General features: G+C 49.1%; 2 protein-coding genes and 3 long non-coding RNA genes across 22 annotated transcripts in view; 3 read left to right on the plus strand and 2 right to left on the minus strand.

Moving 5' to 3' along the window:
• DCAKD (dephospho-CoA kinase domain containing) overlaps nucleotides 1-15,606 on the minus strand; it is a 75,291-nt gene extending 59,685 nt beyond the window's left edge. For 5 of the 14 annotated variants that reach the window (XR_013405804.1, XR_013405802.1, XR_013405803.1 and 2 more), the window contains exon 1: nucleotides 15,363-15,606. The gene's annotated coding sequence lies outside the window, so the exon portion shown is untranslated. 14 annotated transcript variants of the gene reach the window in all.
• On the plus strand, nucleotides 3,216-11,685 carry LOC144335782 (uncharacterized). The gene is made up of 2 exons (XR_013406940.1): nucleotides 3,216-5,380; nucleotides 11,438-11,685. It is a non-coding gene; the product is annotated as an uncharacterized LOC144335782 (long non-coding RNA).
• LOC144335778 (uncharacterized) lies at nucleotides 12,656-15,025 on the plus strand. Its single transcript, XR_013406936.1, has 2 exons — nucleotides 12,656-13,545; nucleotides 14,601-15,025. It is a non-coding gene; the product is annotated as an uncharacterized LOC144335778 (long non-coding RNA).
• A 188-nt stretch (nucleotides 15,607-15,794) lies between the features above and the next one.
• The window catches only part of NMT1 (N-myristoyltransferase 1), a 48,444-nt gene continuing 42,174 nt past the window's right edge, over nucleotides 15,795-22,064 (plus strand). For all 5 annotated transcript variants that reach the window (XR_013406931.1, XR_013406932.1, XR_013406930.1 and 2 more), the window contains exon 1: nucleotides 15,795-15,935. Coding sequence is in view for 1 of the 5 variants with exons in the window: in XM_015119901.3 (XP_014975387.1) it covers nucleotides 15,805-15,935 (131 nt within the window). In the remaining 4 variants the exon portion in view is untranslated. The remainder of the gene's footprint in view (nucleotides 15,936-22,064) is intronic.
• LOC144335779 (uncharacterized) lies at nucleotides 16,639-21,064 on the minus strand. Its single transcript, XR_013406937.1, has 2 exons — nucleotides 20,665-21,064; nucleotides 16,639-17,511 (listed from the first exon to the last, which is right to left on the minus strand). It is a non-coding gene; the product is annotated as an uncharacterized LOC144335779 (long non-coding RNA).

Here is a 22,064-nt window from a genome sequence, read left to right on the forward strand (position 1 = left end):
GGGATGAAGGAGCACACGCCCCGGGAGGCTCCGGGTCCCCAACTTCAAGGGCCTCGACAAGTAACAGCTGTTCCTGTCCAACGAGCCCCTCTGTAGCTCATTCCTTCACTAACCATCCACCGAGCTCCTCTGTGCTCTGCAGGAACGGTGCCAGGGACCTCTTGGATAACCAGAGGAAAATAAAAGTCTTGCCCCTTGGGAAAACTGGAGCGCTAGATAGTACCAGATGAAAACATCTAAGAACAGAGCGCTGACAGGTGAGCAGGAATGGTCACGTGGTGCTGGCCCTGGGCCTGCTGTATGAGTGCCTTCCCACTCACTTGGCTGCGCACAGATCTGCTGGGATCTGCCAGGGAGGAAGCTGCAGCCCACGGTCCTCCCAAAGCTCAGCAAGGAGGAAATGGAGGCTTAGGTACCCAGCGGCCTCCAAGTCCCACCTAGACCTGCCGGCAGCTCCCTTGTCAAGCCCACATGAACAAACGACCACCTTTGATCACCTGTGTTCATGACCCTCTTCCTGCTCTGGTCAAGTCATCATTCTACAGAATCCGATCTGGCTTCCCACATTCCACTGCCGCTTACACAGAGGCAGTACATTCCTCACAGCAAGTGCTAAACCTGGCTATAATCTGAATTTAATGTGAAACTTACAAAAGATACAGACACCCAGGTTCCATCTACCCCAGCCCACTGAATCTGAATCAGTTAGGCCTAGAACCACGGCTAAAATGAAAGGCTGTGGACTGGAGTGGAAAGTCCTGGGTCCTCGTCTCTGAATTCTGTCACTGCAGGAAGTCTTCTCTCCAGCCTGGCCCGGGGTGGTAAGGACTCCATAGAAGAAACAGGTGAGCCCCGGGTGCCTTCCTTCCTCTGAGCCTCAGTCCCCACACTGGTGAGTGAGAGGGGCTGGACTTTCAGCACCAAGAACGGCGCGGCTCCCCGGGGAGGCTGGGAGTCACACTGGTGACTTCTTCCTCCTCTTCAGTGGTTCAGAGCTCTCCTGGGAGCGGTCAATAAATGCTCCCCTGGGGCCGGGCGCAGTGGCCTGTAATCTCAGCACTTTGGGAGGCCAGGGTGGGTGGATCACTTGAGACCAGGAGTTTGAGACCAGCCTGGCCAACATGGCGAAACCCTGTCTCTACTAAAAATACAAAAATTAGCTAGGTGTGGTGGCACACGCCTGTAATCCCAGCTATTAGGGAGGCTGAAGCAGGAGAATTGCTTGAACCCAGGAAGCGGAGGTTGCAGTGAGCCAAGATCATGCCACTCTGGACTCCAGCCTGGGCAACAGAGTGAGACTCCATCTCAAAAAAAAAAAAAAAAAAAGAAAGAAAAGGCCGGGTGCGGCGGCTCACGCCTGTAATCCCAGCACTTTGGGAGGCCGAGGTGGGCGATCACCTGAGGTCGGGAGTTCGAGACCAGCCTGACCAACACGGTGAAACCCCATCTCTACTAAAAATACAAAATTAGCCAGGCATGGTGGTGCATGCCTGTAATCCCAGCTATTCAGGAGGCTGAGGCAGGGGAATCGCTTGAACCCAGGAGGCGGAGGTTGCGGTCAGCTGAGATTGCGCCACTGCACTCCAGCCTGGGCAACAAGAGTGAAACTCCATCTCAAAAAAAAAAAAAAAAAAAGCTCCCCTGGCAAACCAAGGGATGACATTACTGTTGGCGGCTGGGAATCTTCCTCCTCAACACCAAAAGCTGTTCACAGAGCTGGCTTGGCTGGAAGAGGAAGGACAACACCAAGCCACAGTAACAGAGAAGGAGCCAATGCCCTGTGCAGGAGAAATGGAAGCTGGATTCTGGAACCAATCCCAGGTATGGGATTCATCAGCCAAGGAGGAGCCAGAAGGAAAAGCAGGCCTCGGATCCCAGGGAAGCCACACCCTATCCTTTCTTTTCCTCATTCTCCATGTCAGTGAAAGGCAGCAGGGTGCAAAGAAAAGGGCAAGGAGTTTGGGTTAGAGCTGGTGCCTGCGCCCCAAATCTGCAGTGAAGCTCTAAGGCCTGTGAAATGACGATCAGATTCTATTGTGCTCCATAATGGTGGGCTCTTCCGCATCAGGTGTCTCCAGATTGCCTTTCAGTTTTTACTTCTTGGGCCCAGTAGCCCCGAGAAGAGTAAGTATATTCAGAGAATGGTCTGTCTTAGAATCTCCCCGGCAGTGTTTCTCTTAGGGAAAAATTAATGGGCTAAATAAAGCTCTACTGCTCTGGGAGGTCTGGCCAAGTTCTAATCCCACTAGGCCCATTCTGTTAGCCTAAGCCACCAGCACCTGTGCCCGGACCACTCCAGTAGCCTCATGACCTGGTCCCTGCCTGGCTTCTCCCCAAGGTAGCCAGGGTCATGGTTTAAAGGAGTCATCTGATCATGTCACTCCCATCTGAAACCTTCACTGCCTTCTCCCGCCTCCTCCTGGCCCTTTACAGGGGTCTCCAGGCCCTGTATGACTCCCTCATTCACTCCCTGTCCATGCCTGGTGCCTGTCACACTGATCTTCCTTCTGTCCCTGAACATGCGGGCTCTTTTTGACCCCAAAGGCTCTATGGCGGTGTTCCCTCTGCCAGACTCACCTCAGGGCTAACTCCTCTTCCGTCACCCTGTACTGACTGTGTCAACCAATCAGACACCAGGCACGGGAAGGAGTGGGGGGAGGTGGGAGAGAATGGGGGGAATGGGTAAAACAATATTAACTCACAGTACCAGTAAGTGTGGTGGTGGTAAGTGGGTAAGGGTATCAAGAGCAGTGGTGGGCTGTGCATGGTGGCTCACGCCTGCAATCACAGCACTTTGGGAGGCCAAGGTGGGAGGATCACTGGAGCCCAGAAGTTAGAGGCCAGCCTGGGCAACAAAGCAAGATCTTGTCTCTTAAAATAAAGAAAAAAATTAGCTGGGCATGATGGCATGTGTCTGTAGTCCCAGCTACTCGAGAGGCTGAGGTGGGAGAATTGCTTGAGCCCAGGAGTTGGAGGCTGCAGTAAGCCATGACTGTACCATTGCACTCCAGCCTGGGTGCAGAACAAGACCCTGACTTCAAAAAAAAAAAAAAAAAGAAAGAAAAAGAGTGACAGGCACATCATTGTCTGAGCCAGGACCTGAAGCAAGTCACATCCCCTGGAGCAGCCTCATCCAATCCCCCAACCCAAATGAGGCCCCTGCCATCTCTCATCACTCCATTTACTTTCCCTCCTTTAGACTCGTCATGCTTTGGACTTTTATTTCTGTTCATATGACTTTTTTTTCTCTTCTTTGAGACAGGGTCTCGCTCTGTCACCTTTTTCCTTTGCGAGAGCTCAGGAGTTATGTTGGAGGCAAATTCTGTTGCTTCTCATCTCCCATTCAACAGTCCCACTCCTGCATGTGCCGGGCCAGGACCTGGCTCCCTTGGTTTGCAGCCCCTGTCCTCCTCCCCTTGCCGCCTCTCAGGATTTCACACTGGGCCCGCCTGACCAGCCAGAGAGAACTGCTCTCCTAAGGGGGTGTATCTGTTTTGCACCAATGATCAATATAATCATTCATGAAAATGAGTCATTCCCTGCCTTGGGACCCAATTATTTCTCGAGGAACCAGTAGTTGCAAAAATAAATTGTTTGCCAGTTAACTATTAAGTGCTATTTTTATATATGGCTTCCCCACTCCTAATCTTTCATTATTGGTGAGAGGTTGTTGTTTAAACCTTCAAGTCCAAGTTCTCTTCATGGGCTAGGCCCATTAAGCCACCACCTCCTCCAGGCTGCTAGTTACCTGGAGAGAGCCACAAAGAAAGGAGCTGGCATCTGCCTCCCTCTGCCTCCTCCCTGCTCCCTTTGCCAACACCAAGGGCAGGGAGGGGACAGGTCTCTCTTCACTACTTGAGCACTCTCCAGGCACAAACCGGCACTCCAGCTTTCATGAATGGGCAGGGAGGCTGTTTGGACTGGACTACTTTGTTGCCATTTATGCAAAAAAAGGATCACAGTGACTGCACATTCTCAGAGGGTTCAGAATCAAAGGGACCTTGGTTGGGATTAGCTCTGTCCCTTAACTAGCTGTATGGCTGTAGGCAATTTATTTCCGCATTCTGAGCTTCTCTTTCCTTGAGTATAAAATAGGATTTGCGCTTGAACCTGGGAGGCAGAGGTTGCAGTGAGCTGAGATTGTGCCACTGCACTCCAGCCTGGGTGACAGAGTGAGACTCTGTCTCAAAAAAAAAAAAGATTTGTAATGACTACTCATGGGGTCGTGTCAGGAATAAATGAGGTGACATAGGTCACAGTCACCTCATCTTCCCCAACTCACTGTGTGACATGTCACAGCCACTGCAGTCTACTCCATTTGTAGTGTGATGGGTTACTTACGGGTGTATGTGCGCTGTTTGAACCCTGCAGGCTGGGCGGTAAGCCAAGGCCATGGTGCCCAGCCGAGAAGCAGGTGTCCCTGAGAACCCAAACATCCTAGGGCATAGCTGGGCACATAGCAAAGAAAACAGTCTCATCACACACACAGGAGGCAAAGAGCCAGAAAATTAGCTTAAAGGCAGCCTGGAGATGGGAGGCGGCACAGATGCCCAGAGCTGTCCTGCTGTCACCGAGGAGTGCCGTGCATTTAAGTCCTAATCCGCTCACCTACTCGCCACGCTGGACTCGTTCGAATCATTCTTTGGTCTCTCGGCTCCCTCCCGATTTGGGGGAATGTTTTTCTATACTATTCTGGGTTTTTCTCATAACACTGTTTCCCTAAAGAGCACCTCCCTCCTTCCACTTGTATAGGCCAAAAGCCTTGGAGTACTCCTGGCCTCTCTCATACCCTTCATCCAACCCGCAGTGCCCAGCCAGCGCTACTTCCCACCTGCACAGCCCACCCAGAAGCCCTCTGGTGCATGAGTGCCACCATCTCGCTGCTGAATCCCTACAGCAGCCTCTGAGCCACTTCCTGCTCCACCTTTGCTCCCCAATAGTCTGTTCCTAACAAAGCAGCTAGTGTGACCCTTTGAAATGCAAGTCGCATCATGTCAGGCCTCTGCTCACAGCCCTCTAACAGTTCCCATCTCCGTGGCTACAAGCCAAGTCCATGGAGAGTCCTACAGGAGCCTCAAGAAAGACGCTGCTATGTCCTCCCAGCATCTCCAACCACTCCCCTCTAGATCACTGCCCTCAGGCCTGTGTCTCAATGTCCCCACAGTCCCAGACAAGGCTCTTCCCCAGAGGACTGCCCCATTCACTCCCCTCTCTGCCCAATCTTCCCCCATCAGAGACTGTCAGGTCCTGTCCCGCTGAACCCAACCCCTGTCTGGAACTGGCTGGAATCCACTTAAAAGCTGTGGCAAGTGGCCGGGTGCAGTGGCTCACACCTGTAATCCCAGCACTTTGGGAGGCTGAGGCGGGCGGATCACCTGAGGTCAGGAGTTTGGGACCAGCCTGGCCAACATAGTGAAATCCTGTCTCTACTAAAAATACAAAAATTAGCCAGGTGTGGCATGTGCCTGTAGTCCCAGCTACTCAGGAGGCTGAGGCAGGAGAATCACTTAAACCCAGGAAGGGGAGGCTGCAGTGAGCAAAGATTGCACCACTGCACTCCAGCCTGGGCAACAGAGCAAGACTCCGTCTCAAAAAAAAAAAGATACTTGTTGAATTAATACATAAACCATGCAGCAAAATATTCAGCTCATGGGCAAGCTGGAACTCAACAGTAACTTTTGTTTTGTTTTGTTTTTTTAGACGGAGTCTCGCTCTGTTACCCAGGCTGGAAGGCAGTGGCGTGATTTCAGCTCACTGTAACCTCTACCTCCTGGGTTCAACCTCTACCTGCCTTAGCCTCCCGAGTAGCTGGGATTACAGGCACCTGCCACCACACCCGGCTAATTTGTTTTGTGTTTTTAGTAGAGACGGGGTTTCACCATGTTGGCCAGGCTGGTTTTGAACTCCTGACCTCAAGTGATCCACTCGCCTCAGCCTCCCAAAGTGCTAGGATTACAGGCGTGAGCCACTGTGCCAGGCAACATCAACTATTTTAAAATAAGAATCACAAAACCTTTCCACATTACTTCCCACCTCCACATTCCTGGACTGACAATATATTGAGCTAAAAGATGAGGAAACTGTGAGAGAGAATGCCTAGGAAGCTGAGTTTCCCAGCAGGCAGGAACTAGAGTGTAAGAGCAGCACTTTCTCAAAGTGAGGAAATGAAAGTTATAAGAAGTTCTGGCCCGGCGCGGTGGCTCACACCTGTAATCCCAGCACTTTGGGAGGCCGAGGAGGATGGATCACAAGGTCAGGAGTTCAAGACCAGTCTGGCCAATATAGTGAAACCCTATCTCTACCAAAAATACAAAAATTAGCCAGGTGTGGTGGTGCGTGCCTGTAGTCCCAGCTACTCGGGAGGCTGAGGCAGGAGAATTGCTTGAACCCAGGAGGTAGAGGTTGCAGTGAGCCGAGGTTGTGCCACTGCATTCCAGCCTGTGTGACAGAGCAAGATTCCATCTCAAAAAAAAAAGAAAAAGAAAAAGAAGCTCTATGTTTGCCCACAGTAGTGCCAGGTGGCCTACACACGGGAGAATGGGAACACCTAGGGGAAGCATGAAGATTTTCCAAGGGGCACAAAGGCAGAGTTTCAGTGTCATAAATTTCCAACTCAATTCCCACTGGCTCTCCTACCCAGCTCCTCCTTCACACTCACCCATCTCCCATGTTTCAGAGAAAGGCATAACCACCCACCCATGCTAAATCATACTGAGGTGCGTGGTCCCACACGGTGAAAATCCCCTAGGCACCAGAAAGGGCAATTCAAAAGGTCAGTATTCATGCTAAGAAAGTGACTGCCTACAGTGACTAAGGAAAAATCCTTGCATGAGTCAGGTGGTTTCTAAACCTTGGCCTTCAAGAAAGTTAAAGGAGGACCTAAAAGAACTGGGGACTGACAGATTAATAATCGGATGTGATTTTTCAGCCCACAATTCAGAAGGTGTTCAAAGAACTGAGTGATATTGCTGAAACAAAACGCCTTCAACTCCTGTGTATTTAATTTACATGAAGAAACTTTTTCAATGGTTACAGCCAAAGAAAAAAAAAGCACTCTGCTCATTCTAGTAAATATACAAATAAACATGGATAGACACGTGAGTTTAAAAAAGCTCCACCCAGCTTATTTTTTTTTTTAAGACAGAGTCTCACTCCATTGTCTAGGCTGGAATGCAGTGGTGTGATCACAGCTCAGTGAAGTTTCAACCCTCCTGGGCTCAGGTGATTCTCCCACTTCAGCCTCCCAAGTAGCTGGGACTACAGGCATGCACCAACATGCCCAGCTAATTTTTAAAAATTTTTTGTAGAGATGAGGTTTTGCTGTGTTGCCCTGGCTAGTCTCTCTCTTTATTTTTCTTTCTTTTTTTTTTTTGAGACGGAGTCTCACCCTGTCGCCCAGGCTGGAATGCAGTGGCGCGATCTCGGCTCACTGCAACCTCTGCCTCCCGGGTTCAAATGATTCTCCTGCCTCAGCCTCCCCAGTAGCTGGGATTACAGGCACACGCCACCACACCCGCCTAACTTTTGTATCTTTTTTTTTTTTTTTTTTTTTTGAGACGGAGTCTCACGCTGTTGCCCAGGCTGGAGTGCAGTGGCGCGATCTCGGCTCACTGCAAGCTCCGCCTCCCGGGTTCCCGCCATTCTCCTGCCTCAGCCTCCTGAGTAGCTGGGACTACAGGCACCCGCCACCGCGCCCGGCTAATTTTTTTGTATTTTTAGTAGAGACGGGGTTTCACTGTGGTCTCGATCTCCTGACCTTGTGATCCGCCCGCCTCGGCCTCCCAAAGTGCTGGGATTACAGGCTTGAGCCACCGCGCCCGGCCTAACTTTTGTATCTTTAGTAGAGACGGGGCTTCACCATGTTGGTCAGGCTGGTCTTGAACTCCTAAACTTGTGATCCACCCACCTTGGCCTCCCAAAGTGCTGGGATTACAGGTGTGAGCCACTACGCCTGGCCCCTGGCTAGTCTCAAACACCTGAGCTGAAGCAATCTGCCTGCCCTGGCCTCCCAAAGTGTTGAGATTACAAGCATGAGCCACCATGCCTGGCCCACTTAGCTTATTAAGAGAAATACTCAAAACTTTGTTTACGTTGTTTTTATCAATTGTGTATTTTATAATTGTGACAACTCAATCAAAAAGAAACATTTAATACTCATAACACAATTTTTAAAAAGTTTAATTTTGTATGTATTTTTGTTGCAGAGAAATAGGATGATAAACCAAAGGCTTTCAGGCATAAAATGTATTATTACATGGTCAGGCACAGTGTCTCATGCATATAATCCCAGCACTTTGGGAAGTCAAGGCAGGAGGATCACTTGAGCCCAGGAGTTCAAGACCAGCCTGGGCAACATAGTGAGACTCTGTCTCTACAAAAAAACTGAAAAAAAAAAAAAAAAATTAGCTGGAATCCCAGCACTCTGGGAGGCTGATGTAGGCAGATCACTTGAGGCCAGGAGTTTGAGACCAGCCTGCCTGGCCAATATGGCGAAAGCCCATCTCTACTAAAAATACAAAAATTAGGCCAGGCGCGGTGGTCACGCCTGTAATCCCAGCACTTTGGCAGTCCAAGGCGGGCGGATCACGAGGTCGGGAGTTTGAGACCTGCCTGGTCAATATGATGAAACCCCGTCTCTACTAAAAATACAAAAATTAGCCGGGCATGGTGGTGCATGCCTGTAGTCCCAGCTATTTGGGAGGCTGAGGCAGAAGAATTGCTTGAACCCGGGAGGCGGAGGTTGTAGTGAGCCAAGATTGTGCCACTGCACTCCAGCCTGGGTGACAGAGCAAGACTCTATCTCAAAGAAAAACAAAAGAAAAATTAGCCAGGCGTGGTGGCGTGCACCTGTAATCCCAGCTACTCAGGAGGCTGAGGCTTGAGAAGCATTTGAACCTGGGAGGTAGAGGCTGCAGTGAGCCAAGACTGTACCACTGCACTCCAGCCTGGTGACACAGTGAGACAGACTCTGTCTCAGAAAGAAAGAAAGAACCATAAAAATAGCCAGCCAGCAGCCCTCAGGGGTGTTCTGCCTATGGCGTAGCCATTCTTTATTCCATTACTTATCTAATAATCTTGCTTTCATTTGGAAAAAAAAAAAAATTGGCCGAGCATGGTGGCGAAAACCGCAGTCCCAGCTACTGGGGAAGCTAAGGTGGGAGTATTGCTTGAGCCCAAGAGGTCAAGACTGCAGTGAGCTGTGATCCCGCCACTGCACTCCAGCCTGGGTGACAGATGGAGACCCTGTCTCAAAAAAAACCAAAAACTATTACATTAGAAAAAACTTCTGTGAGGAAACCAAGTGGAAATACGAGTTCAAGAAGGAAAAAGGGCCAAGCATGGTGGCTCACACCTCTAATCCCAGCACTTTTGGAGGCTGAGATGGGATGATCACTTGAGACCAGGAGTCAGCCTGTGCAACATAGCAAGACCTTGTCTCTACTAAAAATAAAAAGAATAATCAGCCATACGTGGTGACAGACACCTGTAGTCTTAGCTACTTTGGCAGCTGAGGTGGGAGGATTGAGCTCAGCAGGTCAAGGTTGCAGTAACTGGTGAATGCCACTGCACTCCAGCTTGAACAACACAGCAAGATCCCATCTCAGAAAAAAAAAAAAAAAAAGGAAAAAAGAAAGATTTGAAATTTCGATGGTTAAATAAAAAGTGGTTCTTTTTTTTTTTCAAAAGATGAGGGGAAATCAAATCAAATGGTACGTAGACTTCCCTGCAAGTTTAAATGAGGATTTTAACAGCTTTATTTTAAAATATCAACATTCACAATTAACCAGAAATTTTATCCTCTGTAACCTTCAAAATAAAAATTTGAAAGTTTCAATCTAAAGCTGTCAATTTAAAACTGTGCCAGCAGGTAATTTTCTTTCTATTTTCCGTTTTTTGTTTGTTTTTGAAACAGAGTCTTGTTCTTGTCACCCAGGCTGGAGTGCAGTGGCATGATCTTGGCTCACTGCGACCTCTGCTTCCCGAGTTCAAGTAATTCTCCTGCCTCGACCTCCTGAGTAGCTGGGATTGCAGGCACTTGCCAACACGGCCAGCTAATTTTTTTGTATTTTTAGTAGAGACGGAGTTTCACCATGTTGGCCAGGCTGGTCTCAAACTCCTGACCTCAGGTGATCTGCCTGCCTTGGCCTCCCAAAGTACTGGGATTACCAGGCATGAGCCACCGCGCTCGGCCTCCCAGCAGGTAATTTTCTTTTCTTTCTTTCTTTTTTTTTTTTTGAGACGGAGTCTCGCTCTGTTGCCCAGGTTGGAGTGCAGTGGCACGATCTCAGCTCACTACAACCTCCGCCTCCCGGGTTCAAGTGATTCTTCTGCCTCAGCCTCCCGAGTAGCTGGGACTACAGGCATGCACCACCACGTCCGGCTAATTTTTTTGTATTTTTAGTTAGATGGAGTTTTAGTTAGAACTCCTAACCTCAGGTGATCCACCCTCCTCTGTCTCCCAAAGCGCTGGGATTGCAGGCGTGAGCCACCATGCCCGGCCCATCGGGTAATTTTCAAAACAAAGCTAAGCTCGTGGCTTGCCTGCCTTCAGCTATGAGCCCTCTTCTTTTCTCCTTAAGGTACAGGCACCAAGAGAGGCTCGGAGACCCTGTAAAGGTTATTTACCAGCGGGACAGATTCAGACCTTGGTGAAGACAGACAGAAGAGGATTTGGTGGGAATTTAGGGCCCTGTTGAGACAAAAACCACCCGAACCCGCCTGTCCACTTTCTATCCATCCACCAGATCTCTAGCATTTCACCCCTTTCCACAGGCTTATGCCAGCACTGCGCCACACCAACTCAATCTTGATTTATTTAGGTAAAATGAGTACTCTCCCTCCCGCAAAAACAAACACGTTTTAGACATAAAACATATTCAAAGGCTTCCATTTCTTCACTTTTAGAATTGAGACTTAATGTCAAAGTTCACTCGGGTAGTTTGAATCATTTTCCCGTAACTCAGGGACAGAGTGAAAAATCTTTGAAAACTCTGTAAGCAAACACCTGAGATGCCAACACCTCCTTTGCGGAGCTGGGGAAGGAAGAGACCGGTGGCCCGACGGCCTCCCTTACTACTGGGTGGGCGGGAGATCCACGCCGCCCCAGTCCCTGGGGTCTTCACTAAAACCTTAACTGTCCGGCCTCCCGGGGGAGAGGGAAGCGGAGGAGAGAGGTCTGAAAATTGGGGATGATCATTCAGCTCAACAGCAAAGCACTTTACACCCACCCTCTGAGACAGATACCGTAGCTTTATTCCCATTTTTCATATGAGCAAACTTGGGGTCGGAAAGATACCCCAAAGTTACACAACTGAAGTGGCAGAAGCTAGATTCAAGAATTAATCGGCCCGCAAAGCTCTAAAGGGCAGTGTCTTTGGTCTGATCCTGAGTTTGAATCCACAATCTCCAGCCCTTTCTAGCTGTAAACCTTCCTGAGCGTCCTCAGCCCTAAAACAGAAAATAACACCTTGCTTGGCAGGGTTGCTGTCAAGACAATGGGCCATGGATATAAAAGCGCTTGCTTGCCTTAGTGCTGGCCGCACACGATGCGCTCAATACATCGTAACTCAGGCTTTCCAAAGAGGCGCCTACGCCCCACTAGGCAGCGAAACTGGGGCGCCCGGGGCTATGGCAGCCCCGCGTAGAAGCCTCGGCCAGGGCCCGCCCCCTCCCCGGGGCCCGACTGGCTCCCACCGGCCCGCGCGGCGCGCTACGTACCCAGCGCCTCTGACCCGGCCCAGGCCTCCGCCTCTAGCCCAATTTCCGCGGCGCTTACAGGCCAGCTCAGCGGGCGAGGCGGGACCTCGGGGGCGCGGACCGGACGTCCGCCCAGCAGGCGCGGCAGGGAGAGGTTGGGCGCGCAGGCGGGCGGGCGGGCGGGCGGGAGGTTGGGTGGGAGGGAGGGCGGGCGAGCGGGGCCGGGAGAGGCGGGGCGGGCGGACGCGGGAGAGGCGGGGCGGGCGGACGCGGGAGAGGCGGGGCGGGCGGACGCGGGAGAGGCGGGGCGGGCGGACGCGGGAGAGGCGGGCGGACGCGGGAGAGGCGGGCGGACGCGGGAGAGGCGGGCGGACGCGGGAGAGGCCCCGGAACGCGGTACAGAGGTCCCCCAACCCCTGACCTGGAGCCGTAACTTTTCCTTTCCCCGGAGCGGGGAAGGAGAGAGAGGAGAGGGGCAAAACTGCAGGGTCCTAACTTCAGATATAAAGCTCGGCCACTCAGTACTTATGCAGCCTTGGCAGTGGTGATCATGAGCACTTTGTGGGATTATCTCAGGCCGCACAGCCTGGACAACATGGCCAAATCCCGTCTCTACTATAAATACAAAAATTAGCTGGCCATGGTGGCGGGCACCTGTAATCCCCAGCTACACGGGAGGCTGAGGCAGGAGAATTGCTTGAACCCGGGAGGTGCAGGTTGCAGTGAGCCAAAGAAACAAAAAATCTATAGTTACCTAGTTATGCCTCACATAGAGCAGGAAGTTGGGGTTTTTTTGTTTGTTTGTTTGTTTTTTGAGACAAAGTTTCGCTCTATCGCCCAGGCTGGGTGCAGTGGCGGGATCTTGGCTCACTGCAGCCTCTGCCTCCCAGGTTCAAGTGATTCTCCTGCCACAGCTTCCCGAGTAGCTGGGACTACAGGAGTGTGCCACCACACCCGGCTTTTTTTTTCTTTTTTCTTTTGCTTTTGAGATGGAGTTTTGCTCTTGTTGCCCAGGCTGGAGTGCAATGGCACGATCTTGGCCCACCGCAACCTCTACCTCCCGGGTTCAAGCGATTCTCCCGCCTCAGCCTCCCAAGTAGCTGGAATTACAGGCATGCACCACCATGCCTGGCTAATTTTTGTATTTTTAGTAGAGACGGGGTTTCTCCTTGTTGGTCAGGCTGGTCTCGAACTCCCGACCTCAGGTGATCCGCCCACCTCGGCCTACCAAAGTGCTGGGATTACAGGCGAGCCACCACGCCTGGCCCAATTTTGTATATTTAGTAGAGATAGGGTTTCACCATGTTGGCCAGGCTGGTCTGGAACTCCTGACCTAGGTGATCCACCCACCTCAGCCTCCCAAAGTGCTAGGATTACAGGCGTCAGCCACCATGCCCAGCACATCAGGCTAATTTTTGTATTTTTAGTAGAGATGGGGTTTCACCATGTTAGCCAGGCTGGTCTCGAACTCCTGACCTCAGGTGATCCACCCCGGCCTCCCAAAGTGCTGGGATTACTGGCATGAGCCCCCGCACCTGGCCTGGCTTTATTATTATTATTCTTATCTCTGACCCCCTCTTCACTGCAGCTGCAAATAGGACAATCACATTGAACAGCAGTCTTGGACCCCAGAGAGTTGAGTGTGATGACCGTTCTCAGACTGAGTGGGCATCTTTGACTGCCTTCCAAAGTCAAATATAGATGACAGGATTATCTGCCGCTTTGGATCATAATTACTTACGTTTATGCCACTGATATATAAACAGAGTTGACTATATTTAGTTCTGTGTTTTGTGTTTTTTTTTTTTTTTTTTTGAGAGGGAGTCTCGCTCTGTCGCCCGGGCTGGAGTGCAGTGGCTGGATATCAGCTCACTGCAAGCTCCGCCTCCCGGGTTTACACCATTCTCCTGCCTCAGCGTCCCGAGTAGCTGGGACTACAGGCGCCCGCCACCTCACCCAGCTAGTTTTTTATATTTTTTAGTAGAGACGGGGTTTCACCGTGTTAGCCAGGATGGTCTCGATCTCCTGACCTCGTGATCCGCCCGTCTCGGCCTCCCAAAGTGCTGGGATTACAGGCTTGAGCCACCGTGCCCGGCCTTATTTGTGTTTTCTTTCCCTAAGTCAGATGGGAACTGTTTCTTACCGCCCTGCCATTCTTCCCATGTTGAGATCTTTCCCAAAGGCAAAGATCATTTCCCTTTTTGGCCATGGAGCGCTCTGATGTTAAGAATTAGTCCTCTCATCACCCACCACACTCAACCCAAATAGGAAATTTCAACTAATGGGAACCATGTCTTTGGGTGCTCTTCTCGGGATTCAGGTGAGATTACTCAATCACAAGAGTGAGACTCAGGGACTGAAACATTCAATCAAGGGTAAAAACAGATTAAAATATTGCAGTTACCTTTTTTCCCCTGACATAGAATACACACTGGAGTCACAGTTACCTTTTAGTAACCGATTTCCTTGAGTGAATAGTGTATCAGAAAATGGGACTTTTATGGGGGCAAAGAATTCAGAGGGTCTAGGGGCACACAGATCCGGATTTGTATACCAATCTGCCACTTAACCAGCTATGTGATTGTGCAATTTACCAACCTCTCAGGGCCACATTTTTTCATCGTCAAAAAGGCGAATATGGCCAGGCACGGTGGCTCACTCCTCTAATCCCAGCACTTTGGGAGGCCGAAGTGGGCAGATCACGAGGTCAGGAGTTCAAGACCAGCCTAACTAACATGGTGAAACCCTGTCTCTACTAAAATTACAAAAATTAGTCAGGTGTGGTGGCGTGCACCTTTAATCCCAGCTACTCAGGAGGCAGAGGCAAGAGAATTGCTTGAACCCGGGAGGCGGGGGTTGCAGTGAGCCGAGATTGCACCACTGCACTCCAGCCTGGGCGTCAGAGCGAGACTCTGTCTCAAAATAAAACAAAACAAAAAAGGTGAATAATAATAATAGGACCTATATTGTAGACTTGTTGAGAGGATTAAATGAGATAAGGTACGAAAGGCCTTACTACAGAATTGTGGGCTGGGTGCCCCGGCTCACGTCTGTAATCCCAGCACTTTGAGGGGTTGGGGTAGGAAGATACCCCAGGAGTACCCCAGGAGTTCGAGACCAGCCTGGGCAACAAGGCGAGACCCTCGTCTCTACAAAAAATACAAAAATTAGCCGGGTGTCGTGGCTCACGCCTGTAGTCCTAGGTACTCGGGAGCCTGAGGTGGGAGGATAGCTTGATTGCAGTGAAGCGTGATCTTGAGCCACTGCACTCCAGCCTGGGCGACAGAGGGCAACCCTATTTAAATTAAAAAAAAAAAAAAAAAAAAAAAAAAAAAGTCGTTGTGGAAGATTCTTGTGGGGAATTAAAGGGACCATGTGTGCGCGAAAGAGCTTGGCGAAGATCAGTACCTGGAGGCCAAGATGCGGCGAGCCCTGCCTCCCTAGCAGTGGGGTCTCCTGGCTTAGGGTCAGTGCATCGCACACAAAAATCCACTGCCTCTCATAAGACCTTGAACTGCCAATGACCGGGGGTTGCCCAGACTCCCGAGTGAGGAAGGCGGCCAGGAGTCAACTCGGCTTCTTGCAGAAAAGCCCACTCCAAGAAGGCCTGGGGCATTCTGGCTCCAGGCGGGTCACACCCGCTGGCCTCAGGCCCTTTCACTTACCCGGGAAAGGTAACGGTCCTTAACGGCAGTCAATAACGGCTCCCAGCGGCCCAGGCACTGGCCAGGGCAGGCTGAAATCAAACCTTGGATTTTGGAACCTCCACGCCTGAAACCCTAAACCAGCATCGAACTATAACTCCCAGCATGCCACGCGGCCGCCCGGTTCCGAAGGGTCGGTCCCACCAACCTTGCGCCCCTTCTTTCCTCAAAGCGTGGCCGAATGCCTAGGCTTCCGGGTATTAGTGGCCCCGCCCCTTGACCCTACCGGAGCCGTCCCTGGTGATTCCTGGGTATTGCAGTCAGTTTCCTGGGAAAGAGTCGCTCCTACTGGCAGCTCCCCTCGCCAGAAAAACTACAAAACCCAGAATGCAGCGCAAATCCCCCTTGTCCAATAGGAACCCCCCATGTAGCGGGGCGCGGAGCCCCGCTCTCGCAACTCAAGATGGCGGACGAGAGTGAGACAGCAGTGAAGCCGCTGGCATCTCCGCTGCTGCAGATGATGGAAGGGAACGGGAACGGCCACGAGCACTGCAGCGATTGCGAGAATGAGGAGGACAACAGCTACAACCGGGGGTAACGAAATCCTCGGAGTCCAATTCCCGTCCAGCCTCCCACAACCTGGGTCTCTGGGGTGCGGGGAAGTCACCGGGAGCTTAGTCTAGCACCACCCTCATATTCTTATTGGCTAAGTCACTAGGATCCTGCCTGGCGATTGGTTACTACCTTTGTCATTTACCAAGGGTGGGTGCTCTGGATATTAAGGGCCGGAGACGTTCAGTACTTTTATTATGTAAAAGTTCTATGCAATGTTCCACTCGTGTGCTTCAGGCCAGTCCTGGGAAAAGAGCATGTTGGACGATGGTTTTCGATGGTACAACACAGGACAGTCTAGTAACAGTACAGTTCAAAGGGAACGTTACTTATAGACGTGTTGTTTGAGCAACGTGACTAGCAATAAACGAATAATAAAACATTTCGCAGCAGTTCACTCTCAGTGGGGAAATTCATCAGACTATACAAACTGCATATATAATTGTATTGTAAAATATCACTACGAGAGAATCCCAAAATATAAACTCACCTTATAAACCCTATGTAATTAACGATATGATAATGCTTTGATTTACATGGTTTCCATTGCTCCAGTCATAAGTATCCTGAACAATATATTAATATAATTAGATCTTCGAACATCTTTGCCTTGTTAACTTTGCAGAGTAGCCCCAGGCTTCAAGAAATGAGCGATGTTGCTTCTTGGAGAGTATTTGGAATCCTCGGGCTCCATACTGCCTATCCTGTACTTTAGGGTCTTGCCATTAGTTACTATTTGTTCCTAGGGATGAAGAAACGTACCAGGCATTTGAATGTTGAATTCTTTTTCCAAATTAGTTTTTACTTCTGTAAGCCACAGCTTATCCATCTTTCTTCACATGGTTAGTGCCTGGCACTGGCACTCACGCTGTCTCTCCCTATCTTCATGTCTATATTTGTAGATATATTTTTAAACTGAAAGTCGTGAGAGATTTTTGGGTGTATAACTTGCTGAGTTTGAGGTAGTCTGATTTTCATAGCCAGCTTGTTGTTTGCAGTATTGGTGGTAGTCCAGATATAAAGGTAGAAGATTGAGGTCTTTGTAGAAACTTAAAAAAAAAGAAAAAATCTGATACCTTGTATAGAGGGGAGAACAAAGTATTACAGTCATGTGCTGCCCAAGGATTGTGTAGAAGAGATGGTCCCACAAAATTATAGTACATATATTGTATCCTTTCTATGTTTAGGTATGCTTAGATACACAAATACTTACCACTGTGTTATAGTTGCCTGCAGTACTCAGTAACATGAGGTAGCCTATTGCTCCTAGGCTACAAACCTGTATAGCGTGTTACTGTAATGTATACCGTTTAGCCTAGGCACTTAGTAGGCTATACCATCTAGGTTTGTGTAAGTACACCCTATGATGTCTGCAAGACAAAAATCACCTAACCATGCATTTCCCAGCACATATCCCTGACGTTCAGTGAAGGATGACTGTATTTAAGTGGTTTATAACCTGCTTGTGGTGAATCTTAGGTTAAAAGATCTACCTAGCTTTTATGTTCTTCAACCAGTATTAAAAATCACAGGAAGGGCTGGGCGCAGTGGCTCATGCCTGTAATCCCAGCACTTTGGGAGGCAGAGGCGGGCAGATCACGAGGTCAGGAGATCGAGACCATCCTGGCTAACACTGTGAAACCCTGTCCCTCCTAAAAATACAAAAAATTTAGCCGCGCGTGGTGGTGGGTGTCTGTGGTCCCAGCTACTCAGGAGGCTGAGGCAGGAGAATGGCGTGAACCCAGGAGGCAGAGCTTGCAGTGAGCTGAGATCACGCCACTGCACTCCAGCCTGGGCTACAGAACGAGACTCTGTCTCAAAAAAAAAAAAAAAAAGTCACAGGAAGAATGTAGAGGAATAGGAAGGTTGCCAAATTTAGTTTTTATTGCTATAACTCACAACAGATCTAATGTAATAAAAGTCTTGTTTTGAAGTTTGATGTTCCTAAAAATGGAAGAGCTGAGAAAGAGGAAGTAGGAACAGGAAGAAGGGAAAGTGAAGCTCTCCTGAGTAGAGATCTGAATCACAGATGAGAGTTGGTGAATGTGAAAGTTATTCCAGAAGTGAAAGTGTGGCATTTTCTTTGCTCTTTTTATAGTTGCTTTTATTTTTCTCTTCTTAACTGTTGTCCTGACCAGTGTCCTTAGGTTCGTGCCCTGTAACCTGTGAATCACTTTGCAGAACTGTGTGCCGGAAAATTATTTTATTGACCTGGTATGGTAGCTCACATCTGTAATCCCAGCACTTTGGGAGGCTGAGGCAGGCGGATCACTTGAGGTCAGGAGTTCGAGACCAGCCTGACCAACATGGTGAAACCCCGTCTCCACTAAAAATACAAAGTTTAGCTGGACGTGGTGGTGCACGCCTGTAGTCTCAGCTACTCGGGAGGCTGAAGCAGGAGAATCCCTTGAACCTGGGAGGTGGAGGCTGCAGTGAACTGAGATTGCGCCACTGCACTCCAGCCTGGGCAACAGAGCAAGAACCTGTCTCAAAAAAAAAGGGTGGTGTGCAGTGGCTCATGCCTGTAATCCCATCACTTTGGGAGGCTGAGACGGGTGGATCATGAGGTCAAGAGATTGAGACCATCCTGGCCACCATGGTTAAATCCAGTCTCTATTAATAATAGAAAAATTAGCTGGGCATGGTGGTGCATACCTGTAGCCCCAGCTACTCTGGAGGCTGAAGCAGGAGAATCGCCTGAATCTGGGAGGCGGAGGTTGCAGTGAGCTGAGATCGCGCCACTGCACACCAGCTTGGCAACAGAGCAAGACTCCATCTCCAAAAAAAAAAAAAAAAAACCAAATAAAATTATTTTATTTGTAGCAGAAATAAGTAATAACCTTAAAAAAACGTTGACAGTTTGCAGTGGTGTTTCTGTGCATGGTTATGGTCTGGGTGAAAAAATTATGTTTATTAGCATCCCAAATCTAAAGGTCTGTGAAAATGAGTTTGGAGGTAGCCGGTGAAAAACCAAGGGCCTAGTCTGGAGGAGAGAGTCTAATTCTGGCACTAAGAATCCGGGGGAGAGTCAACATTTTTACATGAACTTTAAGAGGAAATGGTTTTGGGGAGAAGCAGCAATTTGGGAAAATGTAGCACGGCACAGTGGAAAAGCATGGACTTTGGAATCATTTAAATCTGGTCTCAGGCCAGGCGCGGTGGCTCACGCCTGTAATCCAAGCACTTTGGGAGGCTGAGGTGGGCAGATCACTTGTGGTCAGGAGTTTGAGACCAGCCTGGTCAGCATAGTGAAACCTCATCTGTACTAAAAATACAAAAATTAGCTGGGCGTAGTGGCAGGCACCTGTAATCCCAGCTACTCGGGAGGCTGAGGCAGGAGAATCGCTTGAAACCAGGGAGCAGAGGTTGCAGTGAGCTGAGATCTCTCCACTGCACTCCAGCCTGGGCAACAGAGCAAGCCTCTGATTTGAAAATCTCATCTCAAAGCTTGGCTCTGACGCTTAATAGTCCTGTGACCTTGGGAAAGGTACTTAACTCAGAGTTATAGGGATTAAATGAGATAACATCTGGAATGCACTCCTCTTCCTCCCTCCTCCTCTTTCTTCACATCTTCCCTAACCTCCCAGCTTGTCCCTCTGCTCTTATTGCGTGCTGTATTGTAGCTTTTATCATAACAATAAATGTAACTACATATTTGGTAATGTTTCTTAATGTGTCTGGTACCTGTCTCATCTGACAGTAAGGTGCATGTAAACAGGATTGTGTCTTCAAAATGCCTAGCACTTAGTGGGCATTAGTGAATATTTGCTGTATGAATGAATGGCAGATATTAAAGTACCTAGCTTAATATTAGTGGAGTTTTATCTCCCCTCACCAAGTGAGAGGATGTCAGATTTTTCTTACATACATGTTTTCTCTCCCCAAATAATTCTCATTGTAAGCCTTACTACAATTTTTATGAAATACCTACAGAGGCTGGGCGCGGTGGCTCACGCCTGTAATCCCAGAACTTTGGGAGGCCAAGGCGGGTGGATCACGAGGTCAGGAGATCAAGACCATCCTGGCTAACACAGTGAAACCCCATCTCTACTAAAAATACAAAAAATTAGCTAGGCATGATGGCGGGTGCCTGTAGTCCCAGCTATTCGGGAGGCTGAGGCAGGAGAGTGGCGTGAACCTGGGAGGCAGAGCTTACAGTGAGCCGAGATTGCGCCACTGTACTCCAGCCTGGGTGACAGAGTGAGACTCCATCTCAAAAAAAAAAAAAAAAAAAAGAAATACCTACAGAAATCAAGAAGCTCCAATTTGTTGTGGAAGCTTTCCACTGTGTTTTGCTTCTTGAAATGTTTTTTGTCTTTACTTAATATTATTTAAAATCTTCTCAAAAATCATGTAAAAGTTGACAGAGAAGTTTTCCTTTCAATGCTAGAGAGTCTAAAATGTGTAATATACAATAAAGGTTAATCATAGTTCAAGCTAACCTTTATTCTCTTAGGCCCTTTTTTTTTTTTCTTTTTTTGAGACGGAGTCTCGCTCTGTTGCCCAGGCTGGAGTGCAGTGGCATGATCTCTGCTCACTGCAAACTCTGCCTGCCGGGTACACACCATTCTCCTGCCTCAGCCTCCCAAGTAGCTGGGACTACAGGTGCCTGCCACCACGCCCGGCTAATTTTTTTGTACTTTTAGTAGAGACGGCGTTTCATCGAGTTAGTCAGGATGGTCTCGATCTTCTGACCTTGTGATCTGCCCACCTCGGCCTCCCAAAGTGCTGGTATTACAGACATGGGCCACCATGCCCGGCCATTTAAAAAAATTTTTTTTAAAGAGACTGTGTCTCACTATGTTGCCCAGGCTAGTCTCAAACTCCTGGGTTCAAGTGATCCTCCTGCTTTATTTAGCCTCCCAAAGTGCTGAGATTGTAAGCATGAGCCACCACACCCAGCTTCCTGGGCTCTTTTTCAGGAACTAAAGTCACAGTGCTCTATGCTAATAAAATGAGCTAAATTCATGTACTGGATTCATGGGAAATGCGGTTGTATTATTTCCTTTTTTTTTTTTGGAGACAGAGTCTCACTCTGTTGCCCAGGCTGGAGTGCCGTGGCATGATCTCGGCTCACTGCAACCTCTGCCTCCCAGGTTCAAGAAATTCTCCTGCCTCAGCCTCCTGAGTAGCTGGGACTACAGGAGCACACTGCCACGCCCAGCTAATTATTCGTATTTTAGTAGAGACGAGGTTTCACCATGTTGCCCAGGCTGGTCTTGAACTCCTAAGCTCAGGCAGTCTGCCTGCCTTAGCCTCCCAAAGTGCTAGGATTACAGGTGTGAGCCACCACGCCCAGCCAGTTGTATTAGTTTCTTATGTCTCTTTGTATACGAGTTTAGTTCTTGATTTTTCTAGTCTTGTGTTTCCTCCATAATTAAATCAGCATAAACATTTGATGAATATAAAACTTCATGTAGTTGTGTGTAGTGGCTCACGCCTGTAACCTCAGCACATTGGGAGGCTGAGGCGGAAAAATCACTTGAGCCCAGGAGTTCGAGACAAGCCTGGGCAACACGGTGAGACCCCATCTCTATAAATAAAAACAAAAAACCCCAAACCCTTCATGTATACATATATACATATATATGTATACATGCATACATATGTAATGTGTATGGATGCATCTCTTCAGTTTTTTTAAAAATTTTTTAATTTAATTTTTTTTTTTTTTTTGAGATGGAGTCTCACTCTGTTGCCCAGGCTGGAGTGCAGTGGCGTGATCTCGGTTCACTGCAGGCTCTGCCTCCCGGGTTCATGCCATTCTCCTGCCTCAGCCTCCTGAGTAGCTGGAACTACAGGTGCCCGCCACCACGCCCAACTAATTTTTTGTATTTTTAATAGAGACAGAGTTTCACCATGTTAACCAGGATGGTCTTGATCTCCTGACCTCATGATCTGCCCGCCTCGGCCTCTCAAAGTTCTGGGATTACAGGCGTGAGCCACTGCGCCTGGCCTAATTTTTAAGTTATTGTTATTACTTTGGAAGCAGGGCCTCGCTCTGTTGCCCAGTACAGTAGTGTGATCATGGCTTACTGCGGCCTTTGACCTGGACTCTAGCAATCCTGCCACCTCAGCCTCCCAAGTAGCTAGGACTGTAGACATGCACCA

Source organism: Macaca mulatta, chromosome 16, assembly GCF_049350105.2.
Source record: "Macaca mulatta isolate MMU2019108-1 chromosome 16, T2T-MMU8v2.0, whole genome shotgun sequence".
Classification (NCBI taxonomy): domain Eukaryota; kingdom Metazoa; phylum Chordata; class Mammalia; order Primates; family Cercopithecidae; genus Macaca; species Macaca mulatta.